This window comes from Corvus cornix, chromosome 17 (genome assembly GCF_000738735.6).
Source record: "Corvus cornix cornix isolate S_Up_H32 chromosome 17, ASM73873v5, whole genome shotgun sequence".
Taxonomy (NCBI): Eukaryota; Metazoa; Chordata; class Aves; order Passeriformes; family Corvidae; genus Corvus; species Corvus cornix.
The window spans coordinates 1,238,355-1,260,672 of NC_046346.1; the positions used below are offsets into that span (position 1 = coordinate 1,238,355).

Sequence of the window (22,318 nt, forward strand, 5' to 3'; positions counted from 1 at the left end):
TTCTTCATTAGTATAATGATCCTTGGTCTTCTCTTCCCAAAATTAGATAATTTGAATAAAAAATAAGTTTTATGAAATGTAGCCATTAATAGAGTCAATAAATTTTAAGCTGTGATTGCATATCACTTGCAGCAATCCCATCCCTCTCTGCTGTAGATCAAAATATATTCAGCACTCTTAAAATCAAATGTCCTTTCTCTGTTTGACAAGAATAATCCACTGTGCTGGTGAGTACCAAGTTGACTTGAAAGTTTTTCTAGTATGTAATCCCCTCTTATATTCTGTATTACGTATGAACTCAAAGACAAAATATCTGCATTATCTTAAATAAACTAGGTAAAATGTATTTCAAAAAGCTTCTTGAGTCAAAAAGTAGCAAATCATTGTATGTATTTCCATATTTGTATAGTTTCATTATATTCTTGTTCTAAGTTACTATTAAGTCTCTTTCATATTTAAAAAATGAACTACACACCTACCATGCAAAATGTAAAGAAGTATGTTCAACTAGTTCAAATTAGATATACAGTAAAAATACACTTCCAAAGAAATATCATTTCCATTTTTGTTCATGTTTTTAACAGAATTTCAGACTAATACATCAAATGTGGAACTGTACAAGAATGTGAAGAAACATTAGGATTGCAGTAGTAAAAAAATGTACAGCATTCAAAACCAACAAGCTCTAAACAACCAAACAATACCACAGGATTGAAACAATCATGGGGACAACATAGGTCATCGGAGCCAGAGTGAATCCTAATGCACCTACATAAAGACCCTACATAGAATATTGTCTCTTATTTATATGCAAAATCCCTGATTTGATTAAACCAGACAATTTCTCTAATTGTCTCGTATAGGTTTCAGATAAGATTAACATGAGAGTATTCCCCTTCATGAAGGTCAGGTGTTTGAAAAGGCAGTATTGAGAATTGATTTGAAAGGTATTTCCATCCACGTGGATTCAGGTAGTTAAGATACAAGATCACAAATAATAGCAGTACAGTTTTAAAGAACCATTGGAATTGTTCTCCGCTACATTTGCTGTAACACTTCAGATTTCAGGATTCAGAATGTTTAAACTGTTTACAGGTTAATACACTGGGTTTTAATTATGGGCTGTAACCATTTAATGGTGGACCAAAATTGCCTTTTAAATCAAGAAAAGATCCAGCTAAGCATGTAAAAAAAAAAAAAATCTCCAAGGTGATTGACAATGAACAAAACATTACAAACAGCAGAATCTCTGTGTCAGAACAGCTTTGAAAGGCAGGTATGTATCTATTACAGTCCACCAACCAGCACAACATCCTTATTAGACATTTGGATTACGAGGAAAAATGTCCTGGATAAACCTGTAACATTTATAAATCCAACATAAATTATCTTTTTTAATGTCTCATCACTGTGCATAAACTCAACGGACTCTGCCACCCCTAGGTTTGGTGACCAGACCTCAATCCCTCTCACGGATCTCAGCTAGTTCCCATCTTTGAGGACTGTCTCGCTTTACTCATAGCTCACCCGTGGGGTTTTTTAAGATGAAGTGTAAAAAAGGTTAATAAATGACCTAATTATGTCAGCTTTTCTATCCCATAGTCCTCATGCTCTGAAATCTCTCCCTGATCTCGATAGGAATTTGGCTTGCACAAGAATAGCCAATTTGCAGCTCAGAAAACTGAATAAATGTAGCATTTTAAAAACCAAAACATTGTTAGGAAAGAGTCCAGCCTACAAAACCATCTTCAATGCCCTGAGAAGGGCAAAGAACACAAATCTTGGCATCTACTTTGCTGTTTATTTGGAATAATCTTTTGGTAATTCTGATCCAATGGGAATGAGGGATTAGTTTTAGAGAGCTGGCCAGTACAACCCAACATCTGACTGAAAGAACTGATTGGAACAGGTTTGAAAAGGAGCAACCATCTGCATCTTATGTACCACTCCAAACCTCTAAACCTACTGGGCAAACAGCATAGTGTAGACTCGTTCTTATACATATTTAAACTTTGCTGAGGTATTTCTTTTATTACAGAAAATCAACTTTAAAAACAGTAGGAAAAAAACGCAAAATATGAGTTATATTCTGCAGAGATTTTTGGGGAGAAGGAATTCAATTGTATTGAAAGGTCCATAATGATTAAAGGAATAACCACTTTTAGTGTCAATAATATATTGTTCCTTGGCTTTTTATTCCTTCAAAGCATTAGAAAAAATGCAAGGCTGTGACTTTATAAAACATAATTTTGCCTCAACTTTGCCCACCAGTGTTGTAAAATAACCTGAAATACTTCTGCCTTTTTCCTAGGGCAAACCTTTCCCAGTGTCCACCTCTGTGATGGACCAGCTGTGGCCACACAGCTGTGGGACCCCTGCTGGCCTCCTCCAGGACATGGGACAAGCCACAGTCTTGCACAAAAGCAAGATTCATACATGCTGGTCAAAGTCAGGTTTCCTTCACGTGGTGAAATTAAGTATAGTTCTTCTGTTTGAGTTTTAACATTATCTGATAACTTCTACCTGCAACTAACATTATTTCTCTACAATGAAGATACCTAGTCTGTTGTACAAGCTGGATTTCTCACCCATATATGCTTTAGGAACCAGAGGAATGTGTACATCACATTTAGGGTTTTTCCTAGGCAGACACTGTGTTTGAAGTGCAGTTTTCTAACCCTTTTAAATCCAGTCAGCCTACCTTGATTGTGACACTAATGTTAAACGTAATTGCAGCCATTACCAAGTAGTTTCCATAAGTGGTTTTATTACTGGTTAGATTTTACAAATTCTGGTATTCGAACAGACTTCGACCTTAAAATTCTAAAACAACAAAGCAACCAATGAAAGGCTTAGGACTATTCAAAGTAACAAATTCTTTAACATTTTTGCCCTGGTCATAAATATACAGAGAGAAAAAGAGAGAAGTGGACATGGAATCCAAAGAATGTAGATAAAACAGTATATAAGGCACATGGCAGTCTTTGAAAATACAGAAGCTTTAGCCAACTTAAATTAATTGCTGTTTCCCTTGCTCAGTCCACAAAACTGTACAGTTACACAAATGTTGTGTTGCAATAGATCTTCCAAGTTATTCTTCAGTCCATACTCCGTAATACCAGAACACTACTTTTCCTTCGGTTTTTTAGGAGAGATCCTAACTGTGGTTAGTCAGTTGCTCAAAGCCTCTATTAAAATACACTTGGAATTTCAGCTAAGAATAATTTCTTTTTTAAAGAAATTATTAAGAAAGAGTCATCAGAAAAGATTTGTAAGAGTTGTCTGTGAAGGACTTCGAGATTCATGAACCTCAAGACTTCCGGGCACTGATGTCAAGACCGACGTCACAGTTGGCATAGTAGGATTAGTCAAGTCCGTTAAAGTAGTGGGAGTGCTGGATGGACTCATGGAGGCATTGGATATTTCTGAGGCAGGACCTGAGGGGGTCCCTGCTTGGAGTGTTGAGTCTGAAGTCTTATCCACCCCTGTGTTTTCTTGACGTAAGAGGTTCCGTCTGAATTTGGCTCGAGCATTTTGAAACCAAACCTGAAATAATTTAATATAACAGGGTAGCATTTAAAGACCTGCAGTGTTTAAAAAAGCAAAAGCATATTCACAAATTCATCAGTGCTGGAATTGGGAAAGATGTTTTTACTGGTAACATATTAGAAAAATAGTCCTAGCCATGAGAAGCGGCTTCTGTCTGCAAAATATTCCTTCTTCCCTCTCCTTCAATCCCTGGAAACAGTCTGCCTGGGCCAGGAGCGGACTAAGGACAGAGGATGGCACTCTGTCTGCACAGGGCATGTGAAAGGATGCTGAGAAATTTGGCAGCGTGCAGAATCCTCGACAGCCCTCGATCCCTGCAGCATTTGTCTGGGTGAGACAAACACCACTCACCTGATGAACACAAAATCAGGAGTTTCCCCCCTTGTATCTCATGTCCATCTCCCACCAAAGTGCTGCTGGCACAGCCCAGGGCACCCTGCCTTCCCACGGGCTCCTGCTCACCCAGGAGTTCCCTCACATCCCAGTGCCTGCAGTGCTCCCCTCTTCTGAAAGGACTGTCCCTCTTTCTTGCTCTTCTCTTATTCTTTCTCAAATGCTTCAGCTTTCTTCACCTATGCCTGTTTCCTTTATCAAATGTTTTCAGTACTGGAATAATGTTGGGGAAAGGGGCTGGAAAGGTATTGAAGACCCACATTGCATCGAAAACTGTGATTTCAGTAGGAAAAGCATCCACGTAGAATTTTTTCCAAGGTTTCTACTTCTTGCATTCTTTGATTATCTGAGTGAAGGACAGGGAAACTGAGTGTGTGGGACTCCTGAGGACTCAGCAGCCCGTGCTCCTGGCTCCAAAGCTGCCTGGCCCTGCCGCGGGATGGGCTCTGAGCCGAGCGCCGGGAGGGAGGGAGGCAGCGCCGCAGGAACGTGGGCAGAGCTGGGGGTGCTCCCACTGCAGTCACAGCTGATGGACCTGCCTTGGCTGCTTCACCTCTCTCCACCTTTCTTCTCATCTAGGGATGCTCCAGCTGCAAGTTCCCCCTATTGAGCACTCTTCCTTCCCTGGAAAGCTTTCTCCCCCAGCCAAAGGTCTTTAATGTGCACATCCTGTCTCTCACACTCTCTCCAGGGAATGCCACAAGGAAATAATCCTCAGGCACAAATTCAAGGGCCACACATAAATCACATCCCTACACGTCCTTTTTTCTGAAAGCTCAGTATTTTAAGCCAGTTTATGCTGTCACTTGCTTTGTTAAAACGCTTCATTTAAAGGCTGTTTATCAGTTTCATGTACAAAAAGAGAAGTTCTCCTAAACCAGCACAGGTAAAAATATTCTCATGATTTTATAAGAATCCAGTATAGCAGTAAACCTGCTACAGACCAGCAATGTGGTCAAAAAGGGGCAAACCCCGAAGTGATCCTTTTGCCTGACACGTTCCCAAGCGGTGTCCTCTTGTGGGACTGCTCAGAGCCCCTCGAGTGCAGGGGCTGTGAGTGAAGCCAATCACTTTGTTCTGGTCATTTAAGTCACAAAGGCTCAAGCCAACTGCTCAGGAATGGCAAAAACAGCAATTGGAACTTTTACAGGATTTTTTACCTTTCAGTAAGAGATCATTTCTATTTGTTCCACAAAATAATTTCGTGGTTGATTTCTTTAAAATACCTTCTGGCAATTGTATGAAGGATAACAGCTGTGAAATGGAGTTTGGAGCTGGCTGCTGTCGCTATGTGTGTTCACGTAGCCACAGCATAATTAAAACAGAACAGACAAACCACTTGGCCAGTTGTAGATACACCTACTGCTGCATAATTTCACATTTATGTTCATTAAAATACCCATATTTTTATATTCAAATATGACAAACATTACACTGTTCCTAAGTGTCCAGCTGCTCCTTAACCTTACCAGGGCAAGAGGCTCTATGGTATTTTTTGGAAACATGTAGCATGTAAAGTGAGCAAGATTCTTGGTTTTTATGTATTTCCCTTTATCTTCCATTAATATGAAAACCTGAGCTCAGCTGCCCTTACCAGTGAGCACCCACACTGCTTTCAGGAGCTGCACATATAACATGGTTCATTGTCTCTTTATTAGCGGTAATCCATGTTAGACATTGAAAATATCACATAATCCTGCAAGTATTACCCAAAAATAGAGATTATATGACTGCTTTCACTTCCCTCCCCACTTGAATATTGTCAAGGTTAATCAGTTAATAGTTATAAGGTGCTTTAAAATTGTATAATAATAAATATTTGTATTATTACTGAAAATACATCTAATTATTTGTTAATTTGAATTCTGAAAACACCTTTTCTTATCATAGAAAGGGATAACATTTTTATTGCTGTAGTGACGTTCTGGCATGTGCTTAAGATCTGACATCCCAGCAAAGCCTTCGTGTAAGAGAGTGGTGAGAGAGGAGCAGCGCTGTCCCCTGAGCTGTGGGGCTGCCCCTGCCCGTGGGCCTGGCCATTATCCCAGTGGGGACAGCAGTGGGCAGGGCTGGAGCCGGGGCTGCCCCACCACAGGCCAGCACAGCCAGCTGCCCCATGGGCAGCTCAGGCCCTGCACCTGGAAGGGCATGGCAGAAATAACCACCCAGACATACAGAACTGAAAGAATCCTTCCAGAAGGACTTATCTCACATCAATTACACAATTCCTTCAGGACTGAGGAATAAACAAAATCATTGGGAAGTATTTAGTGGGTTTCTGTCCAACTGTATCAGTACAAGGCTGAGCTATTTCAAATCAAAGGAGGAAATACAGACCAAAACTCCCAGTGAAAAATAAAAAGCAGCTGCAAGACCCACCACTGCTGCTCCCACACTCCGGTGAGCCAGGCTGGATGCGAGGAGCTGGGCACTCGGCAGTTAGGCGGAATAATATTTACTGAGGTGAAAATATTGCAGTCCTTCTTCAGTGATCTGTGCAGCAAATTCTTTGTCTCCACCAAGTCAAATAGGAAAAAAATAACATCTCCATATTATAAGGGAGTGTTGAAAATAAACACACCAAGTGTTGTGAGGGATTTGGATACCGAAGTTAATGGGATCATCACCTTAGACAACTTTATTTTCTGGTTTGTAACACCTCCATTGCTGCATCTGTTACATATTAGCTGTGTGAACAGCTTCTGCTAAAACAAATTTTTAAACCAAATTTCGCTCATTCACACAGCTACCTAGAGACGTTGAGGTTCTCTGAATTTCACTAACTAGTGAGTGGAGAAATAAAATATAGAGGATGTAGCACCACAAAGCAGACTACGTTCACTCATTGCACACACATTGTGATTACTCTGCTGTAACTAGCAACTGTACAGTCAAAGAGATGTTTAAAGAATGGGAGCTCGGGAAGAGCCTGCCACCTAAAGCAAACCTTCACCAAAGGGCAGCACAGATCCCCACATGGGATGGGAACATTTTAGGCTTGTTGACTACTGGAATCTGGACCAGCAAAGTCCAAACGCATGCAGCGATCTTTGCAGGGTTCTGGTAGCGATTTCACTGGGGACTGACTCAACAAAAAATAAGTGGTGTACAAGACACACACTGAAAAATGATGCTTTGTGTTCCTAAAGTGCTTTGGCTGTGGATAATCTTAATCCAGCCCCCTGGGGAGAGAAGAGGTATGTACCTATAGCTAACACACCATACCTCCTCGGGGCTATCTACTTCCACCTTCCTTTTCTAAACTCACAGAAAGAAAGATCAGTTCCCCAAAGAGCAGTGTTTATGCCAGTTAGGTTAGTTAGCTCACAATTAGCCGGGGCCTTTAATTACAAATGATAGCTTACAATAAAGGGCTTGTGTTCCCCAGCTGTAGTACAAGAGATACATGAATTAAATTGCAAGTGTAAACTTAAATTGGAAGGAAACAAAATAAAAATAGGTGTTAAAAATATAAATAAGTTTGCTATGATTCTAATGTGGCTACTTCAGGAGAACAGCGTGCATTATGAAAGCATTGAAGGAAATGCATTCTGAGAAGCAGAATGTTACATTTCCAGGCCATCCCACCACTGGATGTGTGCAGCTGGTGACAAATTGTATATAAAGCAAAGACATCAGTCAGGACTTCCAACTCCAGTATCACAGATCATTTGGAAAATCCTCAAATTCTCTGCTCATCTACAAAGTCCCCTCATTACATGTCATGTGGGGCTGTCTCTACAGCAAGGGCACTACAGCTGTTCCCTAAATCATCAGGAGCTCTGCTCTGTGTGTCTAGGAAGTTCACTAGTTTCACAAGAGAATCTTTCTCCCTATCTGCTGCCCTGAATTTTCCCTTAAAATACATTCTATGAAGGGTATCCACAGAGCCAGGATCCTTCACTAGCTGAATGGAGATCTGAACACACAGAAGATCCAACAGCTCACAAACACCTGATAGGGAGTGTGGCAGAGTTCTGGCTCCTGGCAAGTGTGCCCGTACACCTGCGAGTCCCAACACCTCCGGGGTGTGGGACAGACCAGTGCTAATGATGCTTGTTTAGATCAATAGTGCCAGTGAATCACTTTGTGTTCAGTGACACAGATGGAATGCCAGCCTTTCTGGCTCCAAAGAAATAACAAGTGACACTGTCTCAGTAACCAACATCGTGACGAGCTTTCCCAGCAAAGAGCAACCCTGAAACTCATATGGGTGAACCTCGTTGTTTGAAAAATGGCCACTCACAGGTAGAGATAAGCCAACTAGGCACAAGGGTTCTAAACCATACAAAATACAAGTTTGCGTTCTCATGGCCCGAATTAATTTTCAAACAAAACATCCATGACTACAGAGTGCTCATAACAGGCAGGAAAACTCAAGTGATACCAGACAAAAAATCACTCCAGGCTGTTTTCTGGAATTGCCTCCAACAGCATCATCCTCAGGGTACAATCCTCACCACCAGCTTTTACCTTCCACCACTGTAGCTAAAGGAGCCTGGACATAAAGGAGTATTTAACTCTGAAAGTAAAAGAAGTGAAACACCAAGTACCAAAATGATAACAAAACTTTGGTGGAATTGTAAAGTTCTGCTACAAACAAAAGAAGAGCCACAAAGCACCTTAAAACTGCAAATTGCGACATGTCTAAGATGGAATGAAGAAGCAATGAAGAAACTGAAAGAGGAACAGAAGAGTAATAGGTTAGAGTCCAGTTTTAGAGACAAGGAAATACATTCTGAATAGGAAGAAACACAGACAGTAACTTGGAAAAAAGATGCAAGGAAAGACCCGTTCAGTGAAAATAAAAGAGAGAGATGGAAGTCAAAGTTGGTGTGGAATGACAAGAGAGAAAAGAAGGATGATCAAGATAAAGACACTTCCTAGACATTGATGTTCAATTTCTCAGGTAATTCAGGTGTGAATGGACAGACCTGGTATTACCACAGTGTCTAAATTCTGACAATAGAGGAGAAGGGTCAAACTAAGGACAGACCAATGCAGTAAAGTATTTCAGCCATGTGTGTGGTTTAAGGACAGTTGCTGTGAGACACCACACCAGGTGCTAGGATGTGCACTCTCTGTCAGAGGAATCTGTTCCTCCACAGCAAATCAGCCTCAGAAAAACAAACCAAATCCAGCTATGAGAACGTAGCCACAAGAAATCATTACGTACGGTTTGTCATTTTACTGGGAAGCCTACAAACCTTTGTTCCTTCTTCTGGTTGGTGTTAACTCTGTAAGCTCCAGGATCCCTCCAGTGAATTCAGTTTTCCTCAATAGTTTTTGTCTCCTGCCCTTCACTTGCCTGTGACTTGTGAGCTGTCCACGATGCTTCCCAGGACTGGGCTCGCAGCCCTACCTGTCTCTAGGAAGGTCACAAATCCTTTTTCTACAATTAAGATCCATTTAAAACTTTCAGCAATAGATCCTGGAATGCTGTGGCTCCTACATGCCCAAATTTATCTCTACATATAGGCATTTGGGTAAGTGGTCATTAAAACTGACTTCTTGAGTCAGAACTATAAATTAAAATGCAGCTGAATCAACTAATACTGTTCCCTTTCCTCCCCACAATAGCTCAAATGGAGTGTGTTCCCACGAAGCAAGAAAAAGTACTTTTAAAGTGCAGTTTTGTTTCATTCTAAGTTACTAAACTATGAATAAAAATGATTTTTTGAAAAATTTCACTTATGTCTGCTTCAGTTATGAAAGAAAATCCCTCCTCCTTGTCCTGATAAAATGAATTCAAACTGTAGATTAATTTCTTACAAAGGTAAACATTGACGTGTTTTCTGAATTTCTAAACTAAAAGCTCTCTATTTACAGTGAGCACACTAACTAAAATAAGTCACTTTTTTTTTACAGCAGCCTGGAAGCTAAAACATGCAGCAGAATTAAAGAACTCCAGGAAAACAAGCAGGGCCCCAAACGTTCACAACTCTCACAAAAAATTAGAACCCAAGTGATCTACTTTAGAGAAATTGAAAGGAAATAACTCTTCTCATACTTTCTGGGAATTAACTTAGTCTCAGAGAAGGTACGAATGATTAAGAATAGCTTGAAAACCAGCAAAACCCATGGCTTTTCAATTATAAAATTGATCTTTTGATTACTTTCCGAGGCAAAAGACTGCTCTTACCTGAAGAACTCTTTTGGTGAGGCCGGTTTTCTGAGCTAGCTGTTTCAAGTCCTTGGCATCAGGATTGTGGTTAATAGCAAAGTATGACTTCATTGTCCGCAGCTGGTGGTGTTTGAAGGACGTCCTCATGCGCTTTGTTTTTTGATTGCTGGGGTATTGCTGGTCTCTGTCCAAGTGGTCACCATCGTTTTCATTGCAACTTAAAGCTTGAGGCAACAAGAGGAAAAGGCTTGTAAATCTTCTGCTCCACAACCAACATTTTTTTGCAATTTCCCTGGGTGCAGCAATTAAACAACACACCACAGCACGTACTGGTACAAGCCCTACCTGCCTTTGCTCCTTTTCATGGATTTGTAGAGCAGTTTAGTTTGGAAAAACCCTCTAAGGTCATTGTGTCCTACCGTTAACCCAGCGCTGCCAAGTCCACCACTAACCCATGTCCCCAAGTGCCACATCCACGTGACTTTGAAATCCCTCCAAGGGCAGGGGCTCCACCACTGCTTTTGGGGAAGAGATGTTTCCTAATATTCAACCTGACCCTCCCGTGGTACAACTTGAGGCCATTTCCCCTCAACTTGTCCCTGTTCCCTGGGAGCAGAGCCCGACCCCCCCGGCTGCCCCCTCCTGTCAGGGACTTGTGCAGAGCCACAAGGTCCCCCCTGAGCCTCCTTTGCTCCAGGCTGAGCCCCTTTCCCAGCTCCCTCAGCCGCTCCTGGGGCTCCAGCCCCTTCCCAGCTCCGTTCCCTGCCCTGGCCATGCTCCAGCCCCTTCAGTGTCTCTCCTGCCATGAGTGGCCCAGAGCTGCCCCCAGGAGTGGAGGTGCCCCAGCAGTGCCAGCACTGGGGCGAGCACAGCCCAGGGGCCATTGGCCTCTTGCCCACCTGGGCACAGCTGGATCATACTTCTGCACCTTCCAGCCATTCCCTTACAATAACCAGTCTGCAAGGACCCTGGCCTGCCCCTCTGTGGCTTTTAAAATGTCAGGTCTGTTTCCTTTTCCCTCCCGTCCACCTCCACAGAACTTTTCCTCCACTTTCTGTGGGAGGACAGTAGCTGTCCTCAACTCTGTAAAGGGTTTTACTGTACTTGGTATCACTATAAATTGCACTGTAACACACAAAGAGAGCTGCACAATACACTCCACTTAAATCTCAGTGGAACAGACTAGTTAAAATCATAATTATTTCCTCCATCAAACGAAACCCTGTAGAGTACAAGGGAGACCATTAAGTGAAACACTATAAAAGAAATAAAGTTTGTGGCTACCAGACAGCAAATTATGACTATAATCTGACTAGCTAAAGAAATAAAGCTGTTAATACAACATATTCACTGGCATGCCAAATGAAAATTTTTAAAATTATTTATATATTTATATTTCCATTTTTAAAAAGTGTTGGCAAATACTAGTTTGAATGATCAATTCTGTCATATCCTTTTGAAATCAAGGAATGACACTGGTTGATACACTTGCAGAAATCAAGCGTAAGAAGAAGGTCTGTGAGCAAGGAACACTGTAAAAATTATCAAGTAGTATTAAATGTTGAATGCCAAGCAAAATAATCTTGTAGACCAAAAGTAGTTTTTAATTTATTTGTGCATACAGTAAACCATAGAAAACCTCTTAAAATAACATTGAGGACTGAGCTTAAATCCAATAAAAAAATTAGGGATATAACTGAAAATTCTACATGGCATGCAAAAAATGACAAAAAAAATTGTTTAAAACATGAATTGTTGCTAAGTTTCTTAAACACATGAACAGGTTTGTTTTCAATTGTCCACTATTGCTGTTTGATTACAACATCTCATGGACCTGTCTTTATAGTGTTACTTGAATTCATGCTGTCCATCAGTGGATCTCAGCCCTAGTGAAAACACACACATTCTGAAAGGCATGTGTTACAAACAGGTTTAGAAAATACACATAAAATGCACGGGTTCCTAAGTAAAGATGCAGGTTCCCTAAGCAGGTTTGCAGTGGCTAGAGTAGCTGCTTTACAAACCTCAGCCTTTCAAAACCTCCTAAGAAGATGTGGCACAATATAGAGCAAGGCCTGCAAAAATTCAGCTCTAAGCCCAAAAGCACGTTTGTTTAACAGATACACCCAAAGTGTCCAAAGCCTCGAACTTCTCTGTGTGTTTCTGTACTCCTACAAATTAAAAAGCAGCTAAAAAAATGGTGCTGTATGTAGAAATGTGTGTGTCTGTGTGCGTGTGTGCGTGCATGTGCATACATTTGTATAAATCCTTTCCAGACCTCAGGATCTTGTGCCAGATTCTGGCCATAAGACGCATTTCTGCTTGTTTTCCTGCGGCATGGAAAACTGCAAGTACCTGAATTTAAAAGGTGTAAGATACTTAAAGGGAGATAGTAACAATGGAGTAGTAATGGAGCTGGATGGAATCTTTCTGGGTTTAAGATCTGAGACTTAGCTGCCCATCTGGAGTCATCCCATGTGCTCCAGTCTCCTTCATAGCTACAATTCCTGATATAAAGGGCACTGGGAGGAATAACATAGTAATGCTCATAGAAAATTCTGTTATGGAAATGTAAAACCAAATCATGCTTCTTTTTAAAATGTACCCAATGAATTTTCAATATTAGTAATGGAAAAACCTTTGTGCGTCATCTTAGAGGCTTTCAAACCCTCCAAGAAATAACAAGACAGAGACATAGGAGGAAATGCATCAAAATATCTGTCTGCAGGACTGAGGTCTGGTTCCTGTTAATAAGCAACAAAACAAAGCCTAGGGCTGCAAGAAGTTGAATTTTAACATGTCCCATAGAGAATGAGATACATTCAGAATCTAAGGATATAAAACTGATTCTAAACCCGCCCAGAATGGAATGAGGGTGTCAGCTTTTCATCAAACCCTGATAGGACAAGGAACAACTTACTCTTGGAATTTCTCATCATTTTACCTCATTATCTACTAAGTAAAAATAATATTAAAATGACAGTAAACATGTACTGTTTGAGAGTGGCAAAATGTCCTTGTCTATGACGGAAGTTACAGAACAGACTTTGGAAGTGTATGAGGGTGTGTGCTGTTCATTGTCCTGAGCAAGTGGTTTGGCTACTCCCAGGCATCACCCAATATGACATAAACAGTCCTAGTTGGTGCCAATTCCCCTCTTGTGTTTGGTTGTGGTGCCTGGCACCATCCTCAAAAGGCTATTTTATTCAGTCTAATATTATCTGCATCTCTCACAGAATCTGCAATGTCCACGGGTGTTGCAGTCACAGACACACAGAACGGGCCAAGGGTGTAAGTGGAGATTTTAAGAGCTGAGGAGTTTCTGCAAAAAGCATCAGGGTGTAAAACTAACACTGTACATGCTCCTCACGCAACCCTGTGTTTTTCAGGCACTGTCTTCCCTGTTCTTTTGTGGTGTCCTGTGTATCTCCCAAAGGAATTGCTGAACTATCCATATGTAACATTTCCATTCCATCGCAGTAGCTCAGGCTCCTGCTGGGATTTCAGAAACACAATTGGTAGAATTCCAGTCGAATAGAGGAACCTTAAATTAACGAGCATTTCACTTCTATTTTTTGATAAATTCTGAAGCAGTGCCAAGTCTCTTTTTCTGACCCCAGAACGTTTCCAAGGCCCTGTGCCTTTCCCCAGACCCCACACCCAGGCCATTGCCCTCCCACCCTCTGCTGGCACAGCAGTGGCAGCACTTACACCTTCAGCCCCATTTGAGCCACCCAGTCACAGGATGGTGATGTCGATGGACAGCATCACTACATCCCTACAGATTAAGAGGAAAACATTTTGTTTTGATATTGGTAACCAAAATACCCTTTGCAGATTAATGCATAACACCTCCCTAAACCCAACAACAGGAGCGTAAAGCAGGATGTGCCTGTAACAAACTCTGTTAGAGGAGGAGAACTTGGGAGCATTGCTTCACCCTCAGATCACCAGAGCCCCCATTGACTTGGGATTCGGCAAAGCATGTGCTTAGTAGTTAGTAGGTTGCTAAGGATATGGCACATGAAGATGAGAAAGAGAAATTTCCTTTGGGGGAAATTTTGTTCTTAGTATCTTGCGTTTGACATGTTAGATTACACCAAAAGAAAGAAAACTAATCCTGATTCTGAAAGAATGATGAAACGAGACACGTTTGGTGTGTGCATTATCTCTCAGTAGTGGCTCAGGAACATACACCCCTTTCCTTCTGTAATCGGAGTCAAGGGGGTGTTTTAACCTCCTGCTGCCTGGAGAGGGAACTTGTGATTAACTAGACCAGGCAGGGGTGCAGCCACATTTGTTGTTTGGTCGGAGCTTGTAGAGGACTTTGTGGTGCCCATATCCTCAAAGGGGACAGAAGTGAGACGGAGCCCTCTGAGTGGTACTTGGGACAGAAACAGACATAGTCTTTCTCTTTGAAGGAAGGAGAAGACACTTAGAGAAGGCAGATGCCTGAACTTCTCACCACAGGAATTAAAAGGGGTGAAGCTGTGGCACTGGGAGCGGGCAAGGTACCCCTGGCGGCACTGAAAGGAGCGTGTCTCTGCCAAGCCATGGAGCAACAGACAGGACAGCGCTGCCTCAACCTTGACATTTCAAGAAGTGTCTTAAGGAGCCCAGGCCGAGCATCACAAGGCCGGGACAGAGGAGAATCAGGATTAGAAGCCCTCTTCCTCCGGCCTTCGCCGGCCGCCTCGGACAAAGGGGCTGCGCGTCCCGGTGCCCCCGGGGCTGCCTAAGGACCGGGCCCCCCCCGGCCGCGGTGCCCCCCGAGGGGAGCTCGGCCCGACCGGGGCTGCGGGACGGGAGAACAAAGGGGCCGGCGAGGGGCGGCCAGGCCCGGGCCCCGCGGGAGGAACCGCCGCCAGGGTTTTTCCCCTCAATTAAGCCAATTGAATGGCGCTGAATGGCCGGTGCGAGTGCGCGGTCAGTTCCTGAGCGCCGCGATTAACCCGGGCAGCCCCGGCCGAGCCGGGCTCCTCGCTGCCCGCCCCGCCGGGGAAAGGGGCTGGCGGCGGGGCTGCAGCGGGCTCCGCTCCCCGGCCCTGCCCGAGGGACCCCGGCCCCGCAGCCGCCGGGGGAACGGGGGGACGCTCCCGGGGCCCCGCTCGCTCTTCGGGGCGGGAGCGGTGCCGGCGTCCTGCCCCAGCCCCGACCCCAGCCCCAGCCCCTGCGCCTGCCCCGGCCCCGACCCCAGCCCCAGCCCCCTGGGGAGGGGCCAGATGCGCCCGGGGACCCGAAAGGTGACCACGGCCCGGGGGGAGGGAGAGAAGGGAGAGAAGCAAGAGGAGGGGGGGAAAGGGGTAAACCCTAATTGTTCCTAGGAAATCTCTGCAAGACCTCCGATTTTAAGATGCGATTCCCATCTGCTCGCTCTGTCACAGTAGTCACAGAGAAGCTTCTTGTGAAATTTTAGTCCCAAGGGAAACGAGGGAGAAAGAGAGATTCGCTCTTCAAAACTTTCCAGGCTTTTCGCATTTTTGTCAGGAAAAAAAACCAAACCACTTTTGACACAGCCACTTGAGAGGGTCAGCTCCAGGCGTCCCCGGCGCTGCCCCGAGCCTGCCGGGAGCTGGGTCGGCGCCCTCCGCAGCCTCCCCTCCCCCGGCAAAAAGCCGCCCCCAGTCCCAGTTCCCCATCCGCCGAGGACGTCCAGCCTGGATATTCGGTCACTCTCTCAGCGAAGCACTAGGCATCTTCCTGCTAGCAAAGGAAGGAAGTGTTTCTTAATATCTTGGCTGTTCGCACAGATTACGGGTATTTTATCAGCTCGTCGTGCCCCAAGTTTGCGCAATACATCTATCATTTTCCAGGATATTTTAGTGTCTTAAAGGCAGACTAGATACAAATGAATAAAACATAGCAGGCTGTGGGAGGTTTGGGGTCTAATTCACAAAGGGAGTATTCAGAATTCTTTACAGGTGCTTCTGTGTTCAGCAAGCTTTCAGCCATTGATTTACTGACCTAAAAAACCCATCAAACTCCATTCCAACAAGTGAAGGAGGAAATTATGATCACAGGAACACACTTAAAAAAAAAGAAAAGAAAAGAAAAGAAAAAGAAAGAGAAAAGAAAGAAAAAGAAATCTTTTTGAAGTTTCAGCATCCTTCTAAGCTATTTTCCACTTGTCAGGCTCTATCCACATCTAAACCCATCATCCCCCTGCAACCGGAGTCTCGTTTAAGTAGGAAAAAAAAAAAAAAGTCAGTCTAATTCGTGTTGCAGATGAATATTTGCTGCAATTTACAAAATTATTTCAGTATCGACTCTGCCAAGTTTATGGGTCCCCCTTTTCCCACCACCTCTGGGTGTAGATTTATTTACACAAAGTATTCTACACAAATCACCAGGAACAGATCCCCTCAGAGGACAACACTGTGCATTTCTAGTGCATTTCTGAGAAGGAAATGACAAGTTCCACTAAGAATGAAAAGAGAAACTATCACATTTTTAAACGGTTTCTCTTTCAAAGGCACAAAATCGAAGGCTTTGCAATAATTTACTCGTTTATGGAATTTTACATCAACAAGCAACCCAGTCTGATTTCCAAGATCAATGGCGCTTATTACCGCATAAATTAGTCGATTATAGGTCTAGTAAATAGTTAAGTAGATAAATAGCTTAAGCAAAGAAGCCAAAGGTTACTCAAGGAAGATCTCTAAAGTTTCAGTTGCAGGCTCTAAACAAAGATTAAAAGACAAAAAAGTCGGACGGCAATTATTTTGTAAACGAATTTTCAAAATGCAGTTAAAGGCGGTTTATTTAGGAAGTCAGGGAGCAGTGAGACTTTCTCAAGCTGTGCTCCTGTCCAGGACAGATGCCGTTGATTCGGTTTACAGGTCCTTTGAATCTGAACATCTGCCCTGCACAGGGAGACAGCGGAAGGACAATTAAAAGCTAATCCCTCCGAAAAGGAGACGTTTTTAAACGGGAAAAATGCATATTTGATGCATGTTTTAAAGCTGAACTGTTACTCGCGAGAACACTACATCCACCTTTCATCAACCTTCACCACTGGGACTACTACTGCTTTTCGCATTATTTCCAAATTATTCAGCAATTAGTTCAACCAATAATAGCTGGCAATTTTGTTCCGCGGTGCGTTTGCCGGTTAGAGATGCGCCTTTTCTCCCTGCATTTTCAGTGCAAACCACCCCATTTCGTCGCTATTGTTACTCCCTTTAGGCGCAAAACACCCGTAGCCTCCCGTTCCCATGCTGCCTCCCCCGGCTCGAAGCCCGAGCCCCCCGCCACCCCTGCACTTCTCGGTCTCCCCCCCGCGCCTTCCTCCCCCCTGTTCCTCCTCCTCCTCCCCGCGCAGGCGGAGCGGCAGCCGCCGGCGCAGCCCGCAGCTGTCGGGGCACGCAAAGATGCGGCTCGAAACAAACCGCAGCAAACTTGGCCTTTACCGAACGCCCTCTCCAGGGATAAAAACCAAAACATGTTAAAGGCAAATCTGCGCCCTACGGGAAACGTCTGAACCAGGTAGGTCTAGAGAGAAAACAGGCTAGGACGAGCGGAGAAGCACAGAGGACACCGAGGCACAGAACGACGCAGGGAAACGAGTTCGGTGCCCAGGCGGGATGGCCCGAGCGCCCGGCTCAGGAAACGCCGGACCGGGAGGGAGCCCACCTTTGCCTCCAAGTCCTCGAATAAACCCGACATCTAAGAATTTTGTTTTGTCCAAGCATTTTTTCCCCGTTGCATACAAGCAGCAGCACAGGAAGCCCCCGTGATGGCAGCCGTTCTGGTGGCAGCTACCTGGAGAAGTGGAACGAGGGGAAGAGGGGAGCGGGGATGTGGGGGTAGGAGATTGCTGGAATTCCTTTGCCTGTAAAATTACAGTGCTGTGGCGGTGGGGAGGTTAAACGAGGAAACACGTCGGAAAGTTTGCTGCTGGATACAGAGAGCCCCGGCTGCTACCAAGTTCGCTCCCATTCCTCCTGCTGCTGGGCTCGGTTCAGGGGCAGGGGCTGTGCTGCGGGGCAGCGATGGGCTGCAAAGGGGATGCTGCGAGTTTCCCGACTCTTCTCCGAGTCACGTCTCATGAACAAAACTCCAGCGGAATTTGCCCCCGTGTGAGCAGGCTCTGTGCTGCCCGCAGACACCTGCTGCCCACGGCCCCTGCCCGGGCACACCCAGCCCTGCACCCCCATCCGCCTCCCACTCCAGGCCCTTGGGAAACGGCCACTTCCTCTCTCTCTTTCCTTCCAAAACTTTGGGGTGCAAGAGCTCAGGACAGGGCTGAATAGTTCACCCGGCAGCAGCTTTAGAGTGTAGCCACTAAAGAAAATTCACGGGTCTCTGAAGTGCTAACTTAAAATCTCTGGTTTCCAGATTTTATTTCAGGCTGCACTCCCCCTTCTTCCCCCCCTTAACCAGATGACCTTGCTTCAAAACATTTTATTTCCAGCTGAAGTGAAAAATGCTAACATATTAGCTTCTGTAATTGCAGTTTGACAGCACTTGATCTCAATAATTATGCTGCAGCTAAACTATTATTAACAGTTTAAGCTAAAATAAACGGAAATCCCCCTTTGGAAGTGAACAGAAACAAACCATCTGAACTGTTCCGGGGGAAGGTGGGGGTCTCTTACCTGCATTGTAGGCTGCTAGATCTGCTCCAGGCCCCGGGCTTTTTCTTTTCCTGGGTCTCCCCTTCTGGACAGTCCCCACGCCATTGTAATAAGGCAGTCCCAAAGTGTTGGCAGAGCCTGCTCCCAAAGCCGGGCCCTTCCCAGCGGCTACATCCGAGTGATTGAAATGCACCTGGTACTCCCCCTGGATGAGAGTCTCGAAATGGAGGCGGCAGTACACCAGATTGTCCTTCATGCCAAAGTGATCGCCAGTGGTCAGCATCTTGTTGCAAGTGGTGCAAGTGAAGCAATTTAAGTGATATACCAAATCCCTGGCCCTCATGACCATTTCGGAGGCAGAAATCCCCAGGTGACATCTCGCACACCTCTGCACCGAAAACCTCCTGCAAAACAGAAAGGCCAGAGGAGACGGTGAGAGGTGCATTCCCCCCCACCCCGTCCTTCGCCGGTTCTGCCCGAAGGGCGGCAAAGGGCTGCGAGCCCCGGGGCGGCCACCTCGGCCGGGGCAGCGGCACAAAGCCGGGACGTTTGCGGAGCCCAGTCGGGCGGGCATCCCGGGACGGGAGCGCGGGGAGACTCCGTCCCGTTTCCCAGCTCGCAGCACAAGCTCCTGCCCCGCCAGACCCCACCAGGAAAAGGCACCGACCCCCGCCTCGCGAATGTGCCCACACCCCCGGGCCGGAGGAGGCACGGCCGGCGGGCGAGGAGCGGCCCCGGCCCCGCGCCCAGCACAGGCGGTCGAGCAGGGCACGCCTGGTCAAGGCCCCAGAAGCCAAAGCAGGCTGGGGGGAAGCTGTGCCCGGGCCGTGCCCCCTTCCCGGCAACACGGGACTCATCCTCACCACGAGTCTCCCTCTCCAGGGGGAGGTTTCAGGAGCTCACAGCCTGCCCCACGCGTGCCCACGGATCCCCTCCGCAGTCTCGTCAGGACGGGGTCTGCTCAGCCGGGGGAGTGCCGGGCAGTGCCCCCATCCCCGGCTGGCGGCCGAGGGCAGGCTGTACCTGTAATAGTCCTCCTTGCAGTAGATGCTGCCGTCCTTGCTGAAGCAGGTGAGCTCGGACTCCAGGTTGAGTTTACATTCACAGCACTTCAGGCAGCGCATGTGCCACTGTTTGTCCACAGCCAGGAGGTAATAACGGTCGGAGATTTTCCCCCCGCAGCCGGCGCACAGGGCAGCCCTGTCACTGCTGATGGAAGGCATGGTCTGCTGGGGGAAAACAATTACAGACCGTTAGCGAGAGGGAGAAACTCTTGAGCTCGGCTAGGCTCCCCCCTCCCCCTGCCCGGCCGGGGCCGAGCTGCTGCTCTTCCTGGCAGAGGAGCGGGCGCTCCGAGTCAGCCACCTCGACCGGCCCCCGCGCCCAGTCCCCAGGGTCCCGCCGCATCCACCTTCCCGGGAGGAGGCGGGGAAGCGGGCGAGACAAACAGAAAACCACCCTGGATTTTAGGGGAGGCGTCCAGACCAGACCCAGAACTTTTTTTTTCTGGTGAATTTTCCAGTCTCAAACCAAGAAAAGATGCTGTTCAATAAACAGGCGCAATAATAACAGAGTAGGGCAAATCGCAGATAGTTAATTTAAAAATTTATTATTATGGATATATTGAGAGTGTCTGCATAGTTAATGCTCTGTGAGTGCGTGTATGTGGAGCGTGTCTGTGTGTGTATTTTCCTGGCTATAAAATTCCAAATGAATTACGATCAAACCCCCAGTGCTGCAGACACAGCTCTCTGAAAGCTGGTTCCAAACAACATGGATCGCGATCTGCTGTGACCCAAAGCGCTAAAGGGATCAGTAAATAAACCTGCGGAGGAGATGAGCATTACTAAATCCAAGGTGCAGAATGTTTTATCAGGAAAACGAAATAGCGGGAAATGTGTCGGAATGAAAGTGGGTAAAAACCAACAGAACACTTTAGATTATGCTGGGATAAACTTGGAAGCAATAAAACTAAATATAAGCCCTATATAATTTAATAGTTTAGTGTCAAATCGCAATCCAGTTGAAACCCTCAAAAACCCCCAAATTCATACATATCCTGTCAACTTCTACTGAACAAGAAAGAGGGAGAAATATCAGAACTGTTTAAGCATGCTTATTTATTTCAGCGGACACCTTAAAACAGCATTCGGGAGAGGAGGCTCGGTGGAGCAGCGTTTGGGGCAGATCTTGCAATATGCTGCTTTCCACTTCGGTCCCAACTTACTCTTACCCGCTTTGCACAAAAGCCCACGGCAGATCTGTTCTTGTGCAAGAGAACCCGAAATATTTCCTTACAGCTGTGCCCAACACGTAGTTTGTTTTGGTTCGGGGCAGGGGAGAAGTTGTTTGTTTGCTTTTACCTCCTCTAGAGCCTTAAATCCTCGCGCAAAGCAAAAAGCAAACACAGCTAATCGGGGGAAATCGAAAGGAACCGAGGCTGATTTTCCAGCACATGCCAGACCCATTGCTTTCATCCTGTGCTTGCGGGGATCACAAAATCCCATCGCTGTGAGCACTCCCGTTTGCACCGCATCATTCCCACTAGGAGAACTCCACACAAATAAAACCCTGGCACTCCACTGGTGTTAGTCACAGGAACCCACCGGTAGCTTGTTTCTTTAAGGCATTAACTGAACTCCGAGTAGGGATCGTTTTATAACCAAAGTAGTTTCTTGTAAATCCACTTTAAATGAATTAACGATTTTTTCTACTTTGCTTTTTCAGTAACAAAAATATTCTAAGGTCTGGAAATGGTATTCAAGGATCCAGTATTCCAACCCACTATTTGTTATATACACACGTGTACCCATATAGATTATATATAGTTCTACAAAGCTATCACGCCACAATATTTATTCCAGCAAAGATCATTGGATGTTGTTTAATTGTACGGAGAAATATTAACTTCTTAAAAGAAAACCAAAACCGTTTAGATTAGAAATTGCGTCCCACCCTTACAGTACAAGGCCGTTTTCCAGCCAGTGTTTCAAGATTAGTCCCACTGTCACCTTTAAGCAAATTGCACATAACATTACAAGAAAGAACATATACTGCTGAAGTTTGAAAACCTGAGAACGGATCTTCCTTGCATATGCCTGTATCAGTTTACAAGAGAGCATTTAACCAACGTACGAGATAATTTCACTTCAGAATTGTAATTTCTTAACAAAAAAAAAAATAGTATACATAAATTGTGCAATCACTTAAGACACTTCGGAAATGTCTTCCACTTTGCCATCTTAACGCTAGCTAGACGGATGCATCTTTTTATTATCTAAATGTATTAATATACAAGGACTATGCATCAGCAGACAGAATGTAAAATGTGGTAAAGTTATAAAAATTCGCATCCATCCGTGTCCCTGAGACATATCTTCTAGTTCTGTTTGCCATGTTTACAAACCCACATATTAAAATTATTTTTTAAAACCCATAACTTAAGGACACTCGTGTTTGGTTTTTTCTTCTTAAATAAATGCTATAAAGACTATCTCCGTGAAGACATCCTACCTGAAAAATAACACAGCATTTGATTCTTTGGTGTTTGTGTTTCCATTCCGCAGACAAAAAATTCGCTGTGCCAAAATGTTATCAATATAAAACCACACTTTGCCTCTTCCTAAAAACTTTGGAAGGCCGGACAGGCTGGGGGAAGGGAAGGAGTTCTTGGACG

The 22,318-nt window shown here is 44.9% G+C and overlaps 1 protein-coding gene across 3 annotated transcripts in view; it reads right to left on the reverse strand.

Moving 5' to 3' along the window:
- Positions 1 to 371: 371 nt before the first annotated feature.
- The window catches only part of LHX2 (LIM homeobox 2), a 33,949-nt gene continuing 12,002 nt past the window's right edge, over positions 372 to 22,318 (reverse strand). For 2 of the 3 annotated variants that reach the window (XM_010397875.4, XM_010397872.4), the window contains exons 2-5: positions 19,666 to 19,871; positions 18,664 to 19,046; positions 10,085 to 10,290; positions 372 to 3,546 (exon numbers count right to left, since the gene is read on the reverse strand). In XM_010397875.4, the coding sequence (XP_010396177.1) occupies positions 3,259 to 3,546; positions 10,085 to 10,290; positions 18,664 to 19,046; positions 19,666 to 19,865 (1,077 nt within the window). In that variant the 5' untranslated portion in view covers positions 19,866 to 19,871 and the 3' untranslated portion in view covers positions 372 to 3,258. The remainder of the gene's footprint in view (positions 3,547 to 10,084; positions 10,291 to 18,663; positions 19,047 to 19,665; positions 19,872 to 22,318) is intronic. The other variant, XM_010397873.4, reaches the window with a different exon arrangement.